General features: G+C 42.2%; 1 protein-coding gene across 2 annotated transcripts in view; it reads right to left on the bottom strand.

Moving 5' to 3' along the window:
- Window positions 1-20,474, bottom strand: part of glra1 (glycine receptor, alpha 1) — a 135,634-nt gene that overhangs the window by 68,517 nt on the left and 46,643 nt on the right. For both annotated transcript variants that reach the window (XM_071546409.1, XM_071546410.1), the window contains one exon: window positions 931-998. In XM_071546409.1, coding sequence (XP_071402510.1) covers window positions 931-998 — 68 coding nt within the window. The remainder of the gene's footprint in view (window positions 1-930; window positions 999-20,474) is intronic.

Below are 20,474 nucleotides of genomic sequence, written 5' to 3'. Positions count from 1 at the left end.
GATGGCTGAAAACGTTCTGTGACAGATGAACAATTAAATCAAGTGAATGATATATATTTCTGAGTGCGACCCTCTCTTCACAAAATGGTAATAGATAATTATATAAATAGGTAGAAAATGATGGATCCTTTTTTTAAGAATGGACTTTCTTCACTTTGGTTTTGAGAAGTCAAGCTGAATCTCTGGCAGGAAAGCAGCAGCAGCAGCTCAGACAGTTCAGACCGCTGAGCAGGTGGGTGTGTGTTGGCAGGAACACACACACACACACACACACACACACACCATTCATGTATTTGAGCTTGGCTGGGAGGTGTGTGTGTACCTGTTTCTGAGTGTCAACAGCATTCATGGATGCTGTGGTGTACTGAGATCACCTCTAACGTCACACACACACACACATGCAAACACACACACACACACAGTAAGAAGAGGAGTTTTAGTCAGGCTATCATCGGTGTGTCGGGCTTGGCTGCACTGTGAAGGACCTGATGGTTTGGATATATTAACGCTAATGGATTTTCTATGTAACGAACGAGCGGAAATTTTCCCCCAACGGTCACGACAGCCGCCGCCACCGCCGCCGCCACGCTGTTATGCAAATGGCACGGCGATGATGCGCTCTTCCAAATGAAGTCTTCCAAATGGGAGGCAGGCGCAATGAGGCGGAGACGTTTCTAAACACTCACAGGGCGAGGCTTGTAATTTCTGCGAGGACATAAAAAATAAATAAAACTTTGGACGCGTTGAATATTAACGTTGTCGTTTCAATTAATCGCATTTTTTTTTGGCGAAATTGCACAAACCGAAATGGAGCCGGGAAGAAACGTGACACTTCCCATTAACCCACACACACACACACACACACAGCAACACATCAATAACATCAAAATCTGGACGTTACGACGTGACATCAAGGATAATTAAACTCACCATTGTTGTTTCAGCAATGGAGCCGAAACTGTTGATAAAAATGTTGCAGGTTACGTTTACAGGCGGACCTGCAGAGGAAGAAGAGAGGGAAAGAGAAAGAGAAGTCAAGTCTCATCGCAGAGCGTTTTTTAAACCGACAGGACTGTCAGAAAAGTGCTTTACACAATTTAAATAAACACAGGAAGAGATAAAACAATGGCAAGAAAAGTAAGAAGTACATCAGAAAGTCCAATAAACAGGGCCGGAGTGTGTGTGTGTGTGTGTGTGTTGGTGTGTGTGTGTGACTGGATATTAGAGCAGCAGGACAGTCTGCAGCAGAGGGAAGTGAATGGCAGACTGCAGGGAAGTAAACAAAGACAAAAGAAGGTGAGGTGGAGGAGTTAATGCGTCTGAATAAACGAGTCTGCAGTCTGGACTTAAATACTAAGAGAGAGAGAGAGAGAGAGAGAGAGAAAGAGAGAGAGAGAGAGAGAGAGAGAGAGAGAGAGAGAGAGAAACCATAAACCGTCTTATTACAACAAAGAAAACTAGACGGAGGAAAATCAATCTCACCTCCCCTCTGAGACTTAATAAAAGCCCTGTCTGTCAAACCCACACACACTATCAATGAACACAAGGTGTCATTTCAAAGCAAAGTCCAACATAAAAAAATAAAAAAATAAAAAAACTCCCCTCCCTCGCTCTCGTCCTGTGATACCAGGAGAGATGAAAGAGAGGAGAGAGAGAGAGAGAGAGGGAGGGAGCGTTCAAGGTTGTTGTGAGACCAGTCGAGCGGGAGAGCGAGTCGATGCGGAGGTGGCGGTGCGGCGGCCGCTCCATGGTATTACCAGCTTGTACAAACACAAAATGCGATTACCGGGCCGGCGAAGAGTCGACTCCCGACGAGGAGCGTGGAGGACGGCCAAAAAACACACACACACACACAGTCCACCTCTCATCTCCTTCAGGGAGTCGACATGATATTGGCTTTAAGAGCTAAATCATATTGAGTGACACACACACCTACACACACACACACACACACACACACTCTCCTCGGTCGGCTGGTCGTTGGTTCGATGGCGGCGCGGACTGGATCTGCCCCGGCAAACCGCGGCAAGCTGTAATCCGGGGACCACCAGGGGGTCCTTGAGGGGGGTTCCAGGGGGTCCCCAGCAAATTGATGACTTGTTCAACTTCACCATTATTTAATTTCCAAGAAGTGAACACAATTAGAGAATGTAGAAGAATGACTGTTTTGATCATAGTCTCTCTGTTTTCTCTCTACCTACAATACAGACAGTCATGGGATTCTGGACAAAATCATATCTGACAGTAAAAATATTCTCAGATTTGGGTCTGAGAGACAAAATCTTATCAAATGGGGGTCCGTAGCCCTAATGTGGACTAAATTAGGGGTCCTTGATATGGAAAAGGTTGAGAATCACTGATGAATCACACAGTAAAAAGGCCGAGGCTTTGAAAAGACGTCACATTTCACATTTATACCAGGAAGCATCGATTGTCTCAGTCCTGGACAGCAGGAGCAGCAGAGACAGACTGCTGAGAAAACACACTGAGGACAGGAGGAGATCAGATTAAAAAAAAAAACAGCTGTCCCCCATGCATGTTTCATCTGTTTAAATTTGTACATACAGTACTGTGCAAAGGTCTTAAGCACATAATCCATAAAGCAAAGATTCTTTCAAAAATAATGAAATGAAAATATCAAAGAGCAGTCTACTGACACACTAATGCAGAAAATAAATATTTAATAATAATTATTTAAAAACAGGATGGAATATATGTTGTTTTTTTTTTTTTATATATCTGTGCAGTCTGTAGTGGATGACTCAAAATGAGGAAACACTGATTTCATTTTTGCTCTTTAGGATGACATCAGATAAATACAATGGCAAAACTCAAAGCAAAACTCAATTTCCTGGCATTTAAAAACTTGATGGATTCAGGAACATGTGCCTTTTTATATCTGTGAAAGACAAAAGGAGTCGAAAATGAGGAAACACTGATTTCATTTCTGCTCGATTTCATGTTCTGCTGTCAGCACACTCTAAAACCAGCAGGTCATCAAAGGTTCTTTTGAGACCCAAAGGCGAGCAGAACAGCCCTAAAGGGTTCCTTGAAGAACCCTCATACAGTATCAGAGGTTCCTGGAAGTAGACTGCTGCCTGGGTTTATGAACGGTTTACAAAGCGGTTCTTCAGGGAACCTTCTGGGGTTCTTGGTGCGTTATATCACAGGGAGATTTTCATTAAGTACTAACACAATATCACTGTATACTTTCAACACTTTTCCATATGTTTACACAGGCATGAGGCTGAACTGCCCAGTCCCACAATGCAACTCTGCACCATTTATGTGTGGAAATGCTGAATTATTATATGTGAATCTGTAGATGAAGTGTCGTTGTTGTAGTCATTGTGTGTGAAATAATTGTTTTCCCAGTAATGTTGTTTTAAATTCAGTGTCAAATTTTTGTAATCAGATTACCGTAATCCCATTACATGTAATCCATTAGTCATCAACCCGGCTGTATACTGTACTGCGTTAGGAAATCTCATTTTTTATTTGATATCGTGCTGGATTACAAATTGTCAAACTTTTTTTTTTCAAAGTCAAGAGGCTGCATGACAGTCGTGAGACCTAAGGTCAAACTCTGCCCCATTCACACACACACACACACACACACACACACACACACACACACACACACACACACAGACAAATAAATCCGTGCTTAACATCCCTGGCTAAACTTGGTCTCTAATTCCACTAGCCGGGGGCTAGCTGGGAATGAAGGAAGGGGTCTGGATTATTTTGATGGCCAATTACTCTCCCTGTCACAGTCTCAGTACTGCTGCAGGCCACAGGGGAGGAGTATCATCTGAGAGTCACACACACACACACACACACACACACACACACACACACACACACACACACACACACACACAAGCACGCAAATGTGGTTAACCCATAAACTCAGAACCACAGGGATGAAGATGTACGGTTAAGAGGGAAAAAATCATTAGAGCCGGCCCGGGGCGAGCGGCCGCTACGTGACTTACATGTACAGTATCTAATTAAAGCAAACAATAGATTACTCACAGGATTGCGTGAGGAAAGGAGGACAAAGTAATCAAGAAGGAAAAAAAAACAAAAAAAAAAAAACCTTCCAGATATTAAATCAACCAGGTTTGCTTCCATGGTAGGAAATGAAACTTGCATCGGCTGCAGATGAAATGAGTTTGTTCCACTGCATCAGAAGAAGAAGAAGAGTCGCATAGCTAAATGTGTAGAGCAAGGCATCAACACTGCCAGGGTTGGGGGTTCAATTCCCACTGGGATCACCGATGCTTAAAATATATGCACTCCTGATTCTGTAAGGCGTTTTGGATTGTTTTAAGTCGGGTTGAACAGATTCAGGTTTGTGAAAGCCTTTGGATGCTTTTAGATTGAAGAAATGTTGGGCTAATTTTCACTATCTTTTTTTCAATTTTCCAAAAATCCCCCAAAATACAAGGATCCAGAGTCTCTGAAACAGCAATTAGACCATCATGGGACACAGGTTTCATTGCAGGTTTTACAGACTGTTGAGTAAAATCCTCCACAGCACACTGAAATGATTTCTCTAGTCAAAAAAAAAAAAAAAGCGTCTCTTCACACATGAAGAAGAAACAGCTGAATATGAGCATCAATCCTCATCAGTCTTCATTTTGTTCTGCTAGAGCTTTCCAAGCATCCATCTCCTTCTACCCATAATCCCTTGCTTTTTGGGGTGGTTTCCGCACCGCAGTTCTCTTGTTACAGGACTGAGACTCTCAGTGCCGTTATTTGGTGCCACCAGAGGTCAAAGGTCATCACCCGGTTCTCATCTGGACAAACCAACTGAACTGAAGGTGAGTCAGGGAGAGAAAGGCAGTTTCATTGGATGGGAGGGGCACGGAGGGACGGGACAGTTCAAAAATCGGACGGTTTTATTGTTTATAAATGTATATTTATGCCTACTAGTGCAGCATGAGGTCACTGGGAAAGACACTGGCCCTCATTTATCAATCTAACGTAGAAACCAGCGCAGATCCGAGTGCAGAAATCATCTCACGACAGGGTTCACGTGTGATTCATGAAACCTTCGTATCTCGCCGATCACAGCGTAAGAATGATCGGGCGTTGATAAATGTGGCTGAAAACAATCCTCATTTAAATATCACGCCTCTAGATATTCTGGGTTTAGAGGCCTCGCCCCCAGAGTTTACCACATGGAGAGGCGTAATACGTCCAAGAAGAGAAACTTCTCCGACCTCCAAATAGAAATTGAACCAATTGTCCAAACTGATAAATGCCGAGCTTTGCGTGGAAATGAAACGTACGCCCGGTTTTCTGTCGTACGTTCGTTTCGTAAATGAGGGCCGCTCTGTTTTTCCAGGAAGATAACTTCATGGGGACTTTAAGATCCACGGACTACAGAGGCGGAGGACTGATCCTCCAGCTTGTGTCGCCTGGGGTCCTCCATGTCTCCATCTATAAAGACCCTAAAAACCCAGCGGAGTCCACCAAGCCGCATTACCGATCAGAAGGCCTATCCATAAACCAACCGGCATTACAATATCGCAGCATTTTCTCAGAATAGCTCTCCGGGCCTAAACCAGATTCCTCTGACACATTTCCCTCTGCGGCCCGGCTTCGTTACGATCCCCCTCTCCTCCCGCTGCGTGGCAGGAGGGAGGCGAGCGCGGGGATATCATCATTTGTCTTTTCTTGACGTCCCTTGCAGTGTGTGACGCAAAAAGCCGGGGAGAGAAGCTAATGCCCCCCACCTCCCTCTCCCTCTCCCTCTCCCTTTTCCACGGCAGTTCATTTAATAGCCGTCCAATGAAGGAGAGAAGGGGAGAGAGAGAGGAGAGAGAGAGAGAGAGAGTTTGCTTTATAGCTTTCCAATAAAGACAGAAGATGGGGATGCAGCAAAAAGAAAAAAGAAAAAGATAGAAGGGAGAGAGAGAGAGAGAAATGGATGCAGGGGGAAAGGAGGTGTGTGTGATGGGGAGAGAAGAGAGAGAGAGAGAGAGAGAGAGAGAGAGAGAGAGAGAGAGAGAGACAGCTCATTAACTGTCATGGCAGGCCGGGCTGGCAGTGTGAGTCACAGGCTACTGTAGCTGCAGACTTATTTGCCTTACCGTGTGTATGCCAAATGGTCACACACACACACACACACACACACACACACGCACACACATACGCACACGCACACACACATATACGCACACGCACACATGCCCTAAATGCACAGACACACATACACTAACACAGACACACAGGGAGAAACACACTTCAGCACATGTGCACAAATGAACAGAGACAAACACACACACACACACACACACACACACACACACACACAAATATGCACAAATGAACATGCAAATATGCACAAATGAAGACACTAAATGAACAGACACGCACACACATAAACACACTAAATTAAAAGCCACATGTGCACAAATGAACACACACATGCACACAAAAACACTCACACTAAATTAACAGAACACAAATACTAAATGTACTGACACACATTACACACACACACACACACACACACACACACAAACACACAGTGAGACACACTTGCACAAATGACGAAACATACACACATATGCAAAAATGAACAAACCCACACTAAATACACACACACACACACACACGCAAAATTCTAAAGACAAATAGGCAGATGCATTCACGCATGCCTACAGGAACACACAGACACACACACACACACACACACACACACACACACGTTAAACAAAACACACTCAGTATGCATGCAGCATACAGTCTGCAACCCAACTATCCAAACACACACACGCACACACACACACACACACACACACACACACACACACACACACACACACACACACACATACACACATATATAAATAACATTCTACGCCACACTGGCTGTAACTTTTTGAGCTGATGACATTTGAAAGCCTCTGTTTTATTCAGTTTTTGGTGTTTGCCTGTTCTCAAACTTTGTCCCTGCTGGCCACCGTACATGCTCTCTGACCGTGAGCCAATCAAATCAAAGCAAAATAATGACTCTGTGTTAAACCTGTTATGCTTCTCTACACAAAGTTGAAGCATCTAAACTTCTATTTCTGAACTTGCCTAAAGTTAGTTGAGGATTAATATCGAAACGTTAAACAGTCAAACTGCAATAGTGTGTGTATGTATGTGTGTGTGTGTGTGTGTGTGTGTGTGTGTGCATGGTGTGTGTGGGGGTGGTGTGCCACACGATGAATTACAAACTTGATCCATTGTATAAGGCAGTTTTAAATTAAAATTCAGTATCTGATTCTAAACACAAAGCACTTAAAACGATTGGGCAATATTTCTATGAAAAATGTATATTAATTCTTTTGGCCGGTAAAAATTATTCTTGGTGGATACATTTTTTAATCTACTAGCCGTTGGCATGTGAGCTGGAAAGTTAATTTCAGAGACTGCATATGCGCACACACACACACACACACACTCTCTCTCTCTCACACACACACACACACACACACACACACACACACACAGACGCTGACACACACACACAGGGGGGCGAGCGAGGCCAGCGACGGTGCTGAAGTCCTGCTGAGGCGCGTCGGCCCAAATAAATCCCTTCCTTCTTCAGCTAAACTCCACTTTCATTAAAAACAAGTGACAACAGCAATAAAGCAGAGTGAAACAAAGCGCTTGGCTGTGGCTCTCAGCACTTCTGCTAACTGCAGCCGCTGCAGCCAGGGCCGGAGCCGGAGCCGGAGCCGGAGCCGGAGCCGGAGCCGGAGCCGGAGCCGGAGCCGGAGCCAGTGGTGGAAGAAGTACTGAGATCTTTTACTTCAGTAAAAGTAACAATCCAACAATGTAAAGATACTCCATTACAAGTAAAAGTCCTGCATTCAAAATCTTACTTAAGTAAAAGTATTGGCAGCAAAATGTACTTAGAGCATCAAAGTAAACGTACTCATTGTGCAAACTGTCCTCATTTAGAGAGTTATATTTTTCATAAATTATTGGAATATTAATACTGATTTATTGACATACATGTACATGTAAGCAGCATTTTAAAGTTGTCAACATGAAGCTAATCTTAACAATTTAGCTATACTTTTGGGTAGTCTAATCTATAACAATGCTATTTTATAGTTATTTTATAAAGATACAAAGTAGCATAAAATGGAAATACTCAAGTAAAGTACAAGTACCTCAAAATTTTACTTAAGTTCAGTACTTGAGTAAATGTACTTAGTTACTTTCCACCACTGACTGCTCAACTCACTGTCTGAGCTCTCCTGCTCTGGGTGTCATTTCACTGCACTGTGCACAAAACTAACACTTATCAAACAATCTGTACATCACTGTGCCATCAAAATACAGATGCAGCCACTGGTAGAAACCCCGATTTCTACTGCTGCACTTTGGCTCCACCCTGAAGAGGAAAAGATTGGAAAAAAACAAGATTTCCTCTCTTATAAGAAATGTTCTTTAAATGGTTGCATCTTATTTTTATTCTAAATCTAATATAGGAACCATCTATACAGAGAGTTTTCTTCTAAACAGCATCACAAAAATCTTAGTGATTCACTACTTTGGTTCTCCATAGTATTGTTAATTTTTTACAGTGTCCTGTTTGGTGGTTACCATCTACTCATTTTTCACCTCCAAGGAGAACAGAGAGAGAGAGAGAGAGAGAGAGAGGGAGAGGGGATAAGGTCTAAACAGAGATGGTATGAAGATGACAGCCAGATAAACCTGCCAGGAAAGCGCCTGTAATCACTTTTTTAATGATTAATACTTTACTGGGTTTTCTATTCCCTGTTGGAGGACTTGGAGCTTTTCTCCAGTGTCAACATCTCTTCCTCGTTGTGTTTTTTAAACTGACACCGGGACAGGAACCAAGCTGCCAGCTGAGGACGGAAGTTAGGGATTCCAGACATATTAGCCTGGTGGGACTCTTTTACTATCCATCATCTCTGTCCCAAACTTTGTTTAAATTCTGGCACCTTGGCATTTTCTTTTGTGCTGTAGCTCAACGCTGCCCCAAGTTAAGGGTTTCCATTCCCACTCCCATACCAAAAAGGTGTTTTGGATTAAAGCCTCCACCAAACAGCAGCAGGTCCACCAAAATGCCAAGTGTGTACAGACTTAAGACAACATTGCTTTTGCCAGTTCTTAGATATCAGGGTTAATCTTTTTTCTTTTCTTTTGTACTGTTCAAATTATGATGACTTAAGAGAGTTACTGCTCCATGAAATCGTTGGTGTTCAGATGAGCAAAAACTGGAATGGCTGTTTAACTTTGATGTGTTTAAGTTTGCTAACTTTATCTCAAAAGCCTGGAAACGAAGGCAAGATAGATTGTTTAATTAATATTTATTTTGATTTTTCAGTAACACATCGTAAGCTTCTGTCAGTGATTTACGAGTTCTGTCCTACTCAGTGATGGTCTGAAGATATGAAGGTGAAAGATAATAAGACAAAAATCAAATTTAATTCATTCTGAAACCCAACAATGCCAATACTTGTGTCCTTGTTGAGAAACTTCTTCCCAAGTTGTTTTGGAGACAACGATCTTGTCACGAAAGTGAGAACAGAGAAGGATCTTTACAGTTTTGTACTTGATGTCGCGCACAATCCATTAAGACACACAACTGTTTGTTTTCCTGTCTGTTTCAGTTGACTCTGTACTAATGCACTAGACTGTTGTGCTGTTCGGATGTGATATGTGTTTCTGGTGATGGATCTTTGGGGCTTCCTGTTCGTTCTTCACGGCCAAGTCACCATCTGGTGTTTCCTCGTCTAGCAAGTAAACTTCTGAGATCTTTATCCTTTTGTTTTGGAATCATGTTTTGGCCTTAGATGTTACATCAAATGCGTCATGGAGGACACAAGAACGCACAAGAAGAAAACTGAGAAACATCCATCATCTCTACTTGGGTTTTGATCAAATTCTTGCAGCTTGGCACAACTTGCTTCAAGAGGGTTAGACAGAAGGAAAGTTTGCGTCCACACATGGCTTCATCACTCGTGCCACTTCTAAAAAAAACCCCTCCAGGATCCCACTGCAGCGTGTCAGTCCAGGACAGTCGCCGTCCTCCTGTCCCTGCCGCTCCGTCCCCCGTCCGCCCAGAACAGAGTCAAACCGGAGCAGTCGCACTTCATCACAAAACAAAACAAGTCCGACACAGCGGAGCGCCGACAGCCGGGGCGGTGACAGTTCATCGCACGCTGAGGACGGCGGCGGATGTTCTGTGCGTGTCTCAGGCTTTCATTTAAGTTTTGATGAGCTGCCAGATGCAGCTGGAGGCGGGGGGGAGTTTAAATCCTGGGCTTCTTCCAGAGAGAGAGAGTATCGTCTGGACTCATTCATAAAGAATCAGCCGTGCTGAACCACGAACAGTTTTACCTTTTAAATATGGATCAAGTTTTTGGGTAAATTAGTTATTTTCCTGTCTTTGTCGATGTGTGTATAGTTAATTCTAAGCTGTAAATTAGTTATTTTGGTCAACCTAACATTGTGTGTCTTGTATTTATTAAGTTTGCTAAGTTTACAAAGTAACTTTGTAGTACTCTGTATCTTTAGTAGATGTTACCAGCTATCTTAACATCAACTCAAATGCAATATAATATGCACTGAACTCTACTAAATACTGGAAACACAGACATGAAACTGCTATCAGTTGTTTTTCTGCAGCTCATATCTTGTATGCAGCCTCTCCCACATCATCCTCCTCTACTTTAAAAAAAAACAAAAAACTTTCTGCCTCTTTCCTCAGCTCGTCTTTCTCTTTTTCTTTTCGGAGCACTTTCACAGCCCTTCCTCCATCTTACCTGCCGGTTTAAAATGTAAAAATGTGAATGTGTTTGGTCCTGCAGACTGCAGCTCTTCCACTAACAGCATCATCCGGACATTCTCAAACTTAGATGTATTTATCCAACTGTTGTTGCTGACAGATCGGCCTGCAGGGACGCGTCTTAACCCGCGGTCCCAGCGCCCCTCATCAGCGCTGCATTTACAGCCACCAATTAACTGGCCAACCCATCAGCCACGCCGTTCCTCCCTGCTGACATCTTCATTACTAGCACCTCCCCGCTGCGGCGTACCTGGACCGCCAAGTGGAACTAATGAAGCAGCATAAATCAAGCACACCCCGTGCTTTTACAAGAGGGGGGAGAGCGGCGAGGGTGTAGGTGGTACAGCGGTGTGCGCTCCATTATCGGGCCTTGGGAGGGTTGTAAAACACAGGTGTCTGGGGGATTGCCTTGGCCCCGCTCTCCCGTGCTTTACTTAACTCTCTCCTCTCCTGATGCCCAATTTGCACTGATAGCCTCCCTCTAAGTGACACCTCAGCTCCGCGGCGCCGAGGCCGAATTGATTCACAGCAACAAATGGCGAAGCGCTAAACAAGCGAATGAGAGGCGGGGAGAGAAGAAAACGTCGCAGGCTACAAATTATGATATGAATAATACTCTGAATTACGCCGGATCGCTTCTTCTGCAATCGGGCTGCCTTCAGCAAAAAACAGTACAATGGCTGTGAGGCATTAAATATTTATAGTGCGTCGTCTGCGGTGCTATATGGTCCGGGGAAAGCGGTTTTACTTTTTATTGAACTAATATATATTCTCCGCACACGCTCGCAGAAGTTCTCTGCTCATTTTACGCCTACAAGCCGAGCCGAGGAAGAGAGAGGGAGAGGGTTGTTTTTCTTTTCCTATTGCTGTTTTTTTCTCCATTATGTCCAGACACGACAGCAGAGGAGGTGATCATTTTGTTCTTATCCTCCATGCATAAACATCATGGCTGAAACGGCAGGGAAACAAAAAGAAATTGCTCGACAGCAGGGAGACTTTAAGGCATCATAAATCTCCCGACTCGATAATGAAACGCTGTTGAAATAATGAACGTTTTATCAAAAGCTGAGAGCTTTATATTGCAGCGAGTTACTCAGCTCAACTTGCTGCATGCAGAAAGTTTGCTAAAAGTCATAAATCTACAAACTCTGCACTCTGCAGAAAAAGGTCTTCATAGGATCTATATTGATAAGCACAGAGGACAACTGATGTGTGTGTTATAGATATTGCTTGACATCACTTTTAGTAGAATATGGAACTTAAAAACAAAGTACTTAAGAAGGTTATGATAAGATACAAAAATGTTTCAAATAACAGTCAAAATCTTCTCTTATTTTTACTGCCACTGATCCACTCTTGCTGTTTCCTTGGTTCTTCATTGTGGCTTTTATTTCTTTTTAGGCTGTATCATGTTCGGTGGGTTTCATCTACTTTGACATCAAATTCAAGCATTTTTCAATAACTTTCAATGTCTTGTTTCACAAATCACAGCTTAAAACATTCCTCTATATTAAGGCCTTTTCATAATGTTTTATTCCACTACCCCTGCTCTTTTCTTTTGTCTGTTTATGATACTGTTTTGATCTGTTTATCTTTACTTTGTTTAATTGGTTCTTGCCTATGCTGTATCTCTTACTTGGTACTGTAAAGCACTTTTTAACCCTGCTTTGTACTGTATTTCTATTATTCTGTATTGTAAAGCACTTTGTAACCTTGTTTTTCGAAAAGCGCTATACAAATAAATTTTATTATTATTATTATTATCATTAATATTGTTTGGTGAAATTCAAGGACTCAAAATCGGCATGTTTCGGGCTAAGACATGACATCATCGCTTCATGTTTTACTCTTGATCTTCTCAAGAAATCCTGGTGAAATCTAAGATGGAGAATCCTCCAGGGAGCTGAAGCATATTGATGAATTTGGGTGCTACATTTTAAGAAAAAATAAAAAATAAAAAAATCAGTACTTTCATGGCCATCCATACATTTTCAAAAACTTTTCTCACATTCTCACACACACTTCAAGGATTCTCAAGTCCCTCGGGAAAGCGTGATCTGCTCAGGACTTCAGGAGGAGGGAGACAGACTTATATTTTTCTTTTCCTACGGCCGTTTTCTTTCCTCCATTAGGCCCAGACAGCACAGCGGAGGAGGTGAGCGTTCTCTCCTCCTCCTCCTCCTCCTCCTCCTCCATGCATAAACATCAAGACTGAAACGAAAAAAACAAAAAACAAAAAAACAAAACCTGCTCGAAAACTGTGAGAACTTTAAAGCGCCGTCCGTCTCCTGACTCAACAATGAGAAACTGTTGAAACAAAACCTGTTTGTTCCCTCTCTCTTCCTCATTTTCTCCCTTCCCTACAGCGATATCCGGCACTTGAAAAGACAGTAGGAGCCCACCGCCTCGCTCTTGTTTATTTCTCCCTTTATTCCTATGCAGACCTTCTTATTATTATTCCTTTTCATTTACAAAGACGCCACTCGTTACTTTTTTTTTGCATATGAAAGCGTTTGCATATGAAGCGTACCTGGCGTCCATATGGAACGTGAAACCCTCTAGTTTTTGACGGTAAGAGTGGAAGTAAACAGTGCGGCTGATCGGCGGCGAGGGGGGTGGGGGGGGGGTGGGGATGGGGGAGGGGGGGAGGTGGGGGGGGGACCAATTCCCGTCACATTTTAATTGGAGCGGCGAGATGAGGAATGGCGGTCTCTCCCGCCGACATATTCTGCCATCCATCATCGCCTCTTCCACGGAGTGAACTTTAGGAAAAAACTTCATTTTCCTCCCACCGAGAAACAGGCAGGAGGGAGGGAGGGGGAGGAGGGGGAGGAGGAGGAGGAGGAGGAGAAATGCCAGTATTATATATTTTACTCTCCTTCTCCCTCTTTCTGTCTATGGATCTATTTCTCTCTCGTTTTCCTGCCTCCCTCCCTTCCTCTTTCTTCCTTTATTTGTCTCTTTCTGTCCGTCCGTCATTCTCGCTCTCCCTCTTCTCTCGTGCTTTCTTTCTCTCTCTCTCTCTCTCTCTCTCTCTCTCTCTCTCTCTCTCTCTCTCTCTCTCTCTCTCTCTCCCTGCCAGAGGGTTTTCAGGTTTCATTATGAGATGAAATGTATTCAAAGTGGGAGGCAGGCAGAGAGGAGGATGGAGAGATGGGATGGATGCATGGCAGCCTTGGTCAGAAATCACCTGGGGCTGAGTGTGTGTGTGTGTGTGTGTGTGTGTTCATGGTTACTTAAAATTGCTATTTATTCCTGTGTGTATTTGTGTGTGTGTGCGTGTCGGTTTGTCTATGCATATTTACTCAAAATTGGTATTTATGCCTGTGAGCATTTTCAGTGTATGTGTGTGTGTCTGTGTGTGAGTGTGTGTGTGTGTGTGTCTGTCAGCATGAGCTTGTGTGTGTGTGTGCTCCTTATCTCCCCTGTTGCCTCTGTTCATACATACATATTACCTGAGCCTCGTAAATATCTCACACACACCTCTACTCCACACACACACACACACACACACACACCTAGCCACTCATTTTGCAGTGTAATGTGCTTTTAATTCAACGTTCAGAGCGGTGACCTTTGACACCAAATGATTTTTATTTGAGCTTCGCAGGCTGTTTCACTTGATCGATTATTGGCAGAAGTCCGGAGGCTGCAAATATTCATGATTTCACAGGAAAAATGCATTAATCAAAGGTCAGAGACAGCAAATAACAAATCTATCTAACTATTGACGAAGCCTAAAGGAATTTAAATGGCCGATACATGCTTTTGAAGGCTGATATCGATACTGATATTTCTGGATTGAAGCTGCTGACATTTGCCGATATTTTGTGCCGATATTGAGCATGTTTGAATGTGACCGAAACATTTTTTCATTCAGTGTTTCACCCAGAATTTTCTTCAGTCTGGGTGGAAAAAAGCCTCTGAAACAGCAAAACTCTCCACTGAAGCCCCCGGATAAAAACAATAGTAATAACAATAAAACAGTAAAAGAGAGATAGGAATGCCTTTTTTGTGTTTTCATATTGAGAAAAAGAGAAATAAGAGAAAAATAATGCCATTTGGTGCCTGTTTGTTTGTTAAAGAGGAACGTTGTATTTCACACGCTACCGACGACAGATCTGCAAAGACACAAGCAGCGTCTGCATTGCATTCTGGTCTCTCTCCTGCTCCTGTGGGTGGAGAAACTGGTCTCTCTCCTCTTCTACGATGGATTTCTCCCTGTATGATTGTTGAACGTCTCTTGGTGCAAAATGGCGGCTCTAGAAAGAAGCCCTCGCTCTTTGATTCTGAGGGACTGACACCAAAACCTGACGTTTACCGCTGAGGTTTTACATCCTGAAACATTTTCTCATATCAAACTCCACTGGAGCTGCTGGAAACATCTGGAGGTGACGTCACCTCGTCTACGATTGGCCGGTTATCCACCAAGAAGAAGAATACGTAAGGGATAATGCCCGATGAGGTGTCCATTATCAGGAATTAATGGACGACGGGGAATCCACTGATTCCTGATAATGGACACCTTGAAGGGCATTATCCAGCTTATACCATGGTCACTTGCCAAAGAAAAAAAATTAAGACCATTAATTTATATTTTCATGCATTTTGTAATCAAAATCTAAAGTTTTTCACAAGCCATAACTCAGTTTCCCTGGTAACACCTGAGGGTTTGACTAATACCTGGAACAATCATTACCATCCCATAAGGTTCTTATGCAATGGAAACGTTGTTCACTCCTCCAGTAAATAGGACGAACCTTAGATAGGACTTGGCAGCAGGAGATATTTCTAGTCCGCTCAGCTCATAGAACCCTTTGGCTCAGCTATGAGCCAGAAAGCTAACGTTATGCTAGCAACATTCAAAGTCAAACAGTAAATTTAATTTGACAGTATGTTTAACAACAAGACTAGCTAGCTATCCAGCCATGTCATTGTCAAGTCAAATCAATATCAAGATTTTCACAAACACACAAATTGTAAACGGAGGCTTTGACTGCGTCCCTGTTGCTATGGTTACTCATTTTAGATACAGGCTGATGCTACATAGCCAGCGCATTAATTTAGAACGGTGAACAGACATTTTCACTGGAACTACTTAGTAGGTGTCCATTATCAGGAATTAATGGACACCCTGCAGCCAATCAGAATCGAGTATTCACCCAGACCATAGTATAACAAACTACTGAATGGACCCAGAAATGCAAAGTACATCACCTACAGCTGTTTTAGGGGGATTTTTCCTTTAACATCTAACTTGACCAATGGCCCAATCTCCCAGAATCTTGTTATCTGTCTTTAATGAAAGGCAAATAGCAGCTGATTTAACAGTCTAAGCCTACGATGAATTAGCAAACAGGCGTCCAGAGGCTTCCGGGCGTTTCGGGCTGTTTGACTGATGGGCGGACATGACAGCCTGGCAGCCGGCTGACTGCAGAGGGACAGAAATCAATAGCAGGTCTATGGCAGCGACACACACCGACTGGAGCATTATTCCACTGGATTACTGAAAGGTACTGGTGCCTGGGAAGGGCGGGGTGTGTGTGTGTGTGTGTGTGTGTGTGTGTGTGTGTGAAAGAGGGAGAGAGAGAGAGAGAGAGAGAGAGAGAGAGAGAGAGAGTAGAAGAAGAGAAATGAGAAGGATGTGTGTGTGTGTGTTATGTGTGTGTTTCTGCTTGTGTGTGTAATTGTGTGTCAAGAGTGGGTCAAAGTGTAGTTGGGTGCTTGTGTGTGTGTGTGTCTGTGTGTGTGTGTGTGTGTGTGTGTTTGTGTGTGTGTGTGTGTGTGTGCATAGCCTTCATGAGCGTATGTGTTTGCCTGATCCTTCCTGCCTGTTTGTTTGTTTGCATGTTTGTTTGCCAGAACGTGTGTTTGTGCAGATGGAGTGTGTTGTGTGTCGTGTGTCGTGTGTGTGAGTGTGTGTGTGTGTGTGTGTGTGTGTGTGTGTGTGTGACGGTCATCTGTTCAATAAATCAGTCCATGATTTAGCGGTGGAGCCGGTGTGTCGTGATGCTCCACCGTTAGCTCCATGCTTTTAATCATCTTGAGAGGTAGATAGATAGCGAAGTGAGATTAGTGGAACTGCGACACACACACACACACACACAGACACACACACACACACACACACACACACACACTCCACCCACTCACCTCATCTCTTGAACACACACACGCACTCCCTCCCTTAACCTCACTGATAAAACAAACACACTCCACCCCCTTATCCTACAACTGAACACACACACACACACACACACACACACACACACACACACACAGCTCCGTCATCTAGAAAACCAATCAGGTGAGAATGCGGTCCAGCCTCTCCCCTCTCTGGAGGCGGGCCTGACTCAGATTGATTGGCGGGCCGCTCTGCCAATCAGGAAGCCCGGTACTGAACCGTACTGACTGTTAGAGGACTGAACAGCAAACCGTGGCCTGCGGGCCGATGTGAGGTCGTTGTGCCTCATTAATTTAGCCTTTTACATGTTTTAGAGAATACAGCATCAAGTGGAAATTAAAGGTGCTGCATGTATTTTACCATCAATTAATCATCACCACATTAATTTTGAGATATTTGTATAATTACCGTAAACAAACCAGACCATCAGTGGTCAGCCTGTCAGCCTCCATCAGCCTCTACTCTGCATCCTCCATTGTTTCTCCACCTGGTGGATCTGGAGGGAAATCTGCTGGATTGCTTTATGGCACAAAACAGGAAGCAACAGGGCTTGTGGAAAATGTAGTCTTAATGTGAAGAGACACTGGCACTAACAATACTACTGGTGTGAGACAGAGGAGACCAATTGTCTCTAACGTGGACTCATTTATTACAGATATCTATCTATCTATCTATCTATCTATCTATCTATCTATCACTAATATGATTTTATATATACATATATATATATTTATATGTGTTTTACATATTTATATTTCAGAATACGATTAATTTATGATTTATTTTCTTGAACAGAGCATATTTTCATTATAAAACCTACAGTATGCAAGGTCAGTACTAGTTACCCTGCATACTTAATGCATTTTTTATGGCTTAAAAATGTGAGTGAACTCTATGTAACAAATTAAAAAGACAGGAATCAGGTGAGTTTAGCCTCCACTTCATTGTTGGAATTGAAATTAAAATAGTAAAATAGTCCCTAGCTTTTAACATTCGGCTAAATGAAGCTCGTTTGGCTGTGAAAAGCTATAATCTACATTCTGTGCAACCAGAGAGTTTAGTTCAGTGATCTAAAGTTTAATTAGAGCCTCGGCTCTCTGGGTTATCGCTTGGCAGAGAGACGCTCATGTTCACTAATATTGATTAAGCGGCCTGCCAGCACAGGAAGAACATACGCACAGTTCCACTTCAACACTGCATGCTCCCAGGCTTTAGTATCATCTTAATGTAGTGCTGCACATCGTAAAGTTGTACCTGATGAAATAGAGACTGAGCTGATCGTAAATCTCCTAGATAGATAGATCGATTTTGGCTTTAATAAACACGTCATGTTTCCATACGGTAGTCGTACTATGGCTTTACATTAAAGTACTATGCAGACACTGTACTTGATGAAAAACAGAGCAGTGAAATTAGATTTTTTGCTTTAAATAATAAAATAAAATCCATTCATTCATTCATCCATTATCATGCCACTTCTTCGGGTAAAAAAACAACATAATAAACACAATCTGTCCCAATCTACAGTGGGCAGTCGACAGTACTTTAGCATTTCATTTATAAAATACTCTATATTATGAAGCTGTACTGTGTGAAACAAGGAAGTAACATCGCAATAAATCTACACAGAAGTAGATTTTGGATTTAAATTCAATTAACTCAACGCTGTCTCTTGCCTTACAGAATTGTCCTCGCTCCACCAGATGGCAGAGCATAGAAAGACAATGTAAACATAATATATAAAACTGTGCAGTATGAAACAGAGCACTAACATAAGCATAAAGCTGCAGAGAGTTGTTTTTTTTTTTGCTTTAAATACAAAAACAGAATGTGCTCCAATCTGCAGTCGTCATAGTAGACTTCTACCTTCCTGCAGCACTGTGCAATCACATTAGGAAGCCGTTCTCTATGAAGCAGCACTTAAAGCATAAATCTACAGAGAGCTGGATTTTTATGCCTTAAAACACAAATTGCTCCAACCTACAGCAATCAAAGTGGAGTTTTACCTTCATAAAGGTACTATGCAATCATATTATCAAGCTGTGTTCTCTATGAAACAGAGCACTTGGATGAGCATGAATATCAGAGGAGAATTTTACTTTAAATATATGAAAAAATACAGTATTTTCTCCAACCTATAGCAGTTGTACTGGAGTGTTGCCTTTCGAAAGCTTCATGCAATCATGTTTTAAAGCTGTTCTCTATGAAACAGGGCACTTGGATAAGCAGAAATCTATATAGGGAAAATTTTGCTTTACATACAGTATATATAAAAAAACATTTTCTCCAACCAGCAGTCAAAATGGAGTGTTATCTTTATAAAACATCGTGTGGTCATGTTTTAAAGCTGTTTTCTTGGATAAGCATAAATCTATAGGGGAACATTTTGCTTTGCACGTATATAAAAAAGAACATGATTTGCTCCAACCTGCAATAATCACACTGCAGTGTTACCTTTATAAAGCATGATGCAATCATATCATGAAGGTGTTCTCTGTGAAACAGGGCATTAAGCATAAATCTACATAGCGGTTGATTTTTGCTTTAAGTTTAAGAAAAAAAAAGAAAACCACAATGTGCTCCAACCTGCAGTCGTCATATCAAAGTGTCACCTCTCTAAAGCACTGTGCAATCACATTATGAAGCCATTATGTATGAGACGGGGCTCTTGGATAAGCATAAATCTATATACAGGAGAATTTTGCTTTAAACATATAATAAAATACATTAGTTTCTCCAACCTACAGCAGTCATACTGGAGTTTTACCTTCATAAAGGATCATGTAATCACGTTTTAAAGCCGTTCTCTACGAAACACGGCACTTGGATAAGCATAAATCTGTATATAGGGGGAAATTTTACTTTACATATATCAAAAAAGAATAGAATTTCTTTAGAGCAGAATCTACATAGTGGTCGGTTTTTGATTAAAATTAAATAAAAAACCACAATGTGCTCCAACCTGCAGTCGTCATATTTAAAGTGTCACCTCTCTAAAGCACTGTGCAATCACATTATGAAGCCATTATGTATGAGACGGGGCTCTTGGATAAGCATAAATCTATATACAGGAGAATTTTGCTTTAAACATATAATAAAATACATTAGTTTCTCCAACCTACAGCAGTCATACTGGAGTTTTACCTTCATAAAGGATCATGTAATCACGTTTTAAAGCCGTTCTCTACGAAACACGGCACTTGGATAAGCATAAATCTGTATATAGGGGGAAATTTTACTTTACATATATCAAAAAAGAATAGAATTTCTTTAGAGCAGAATCTACATAGTGGTCGGTTTTTGATTAAAATTAAATAAAAAACCACAATGTGCTCCAACCTGCAGTCGTCATATTTAAAGTGTCACCTCTCTAAAGCACTGTGCAATCACATTATGAAGCTGTTCTGTAAGAAATGGGACTCTTGGATAAGCATAAATCTATATACAGGAGAATTTCGC

The sequence above is a fragment of the Centroberyx affinis genome, unplaced genomic scaffold (genome assembly GCF_046629955.1).
Source record: "Centroberyx affinis isolate AG114_WGS23_722 - 3 ecotype Tasmania unplaced genomic scaffold, CSIRO-AGI_Caff_v1 ptg005255l_1, whole genome shotgun sequence".
In the NCBI taxonomy this organism is placed as follows: domain Eukaryota; kingdom Metazoa; phylum Chordata; class Actinopteri; order Beryciformes; family Berycidae; genus Centroberyx; species Centroberyx affinis.
Note: the sequence above shows the minus strand (reverse complement) of the source record. Positions and strands in the feature narration are given on the sequence as shown.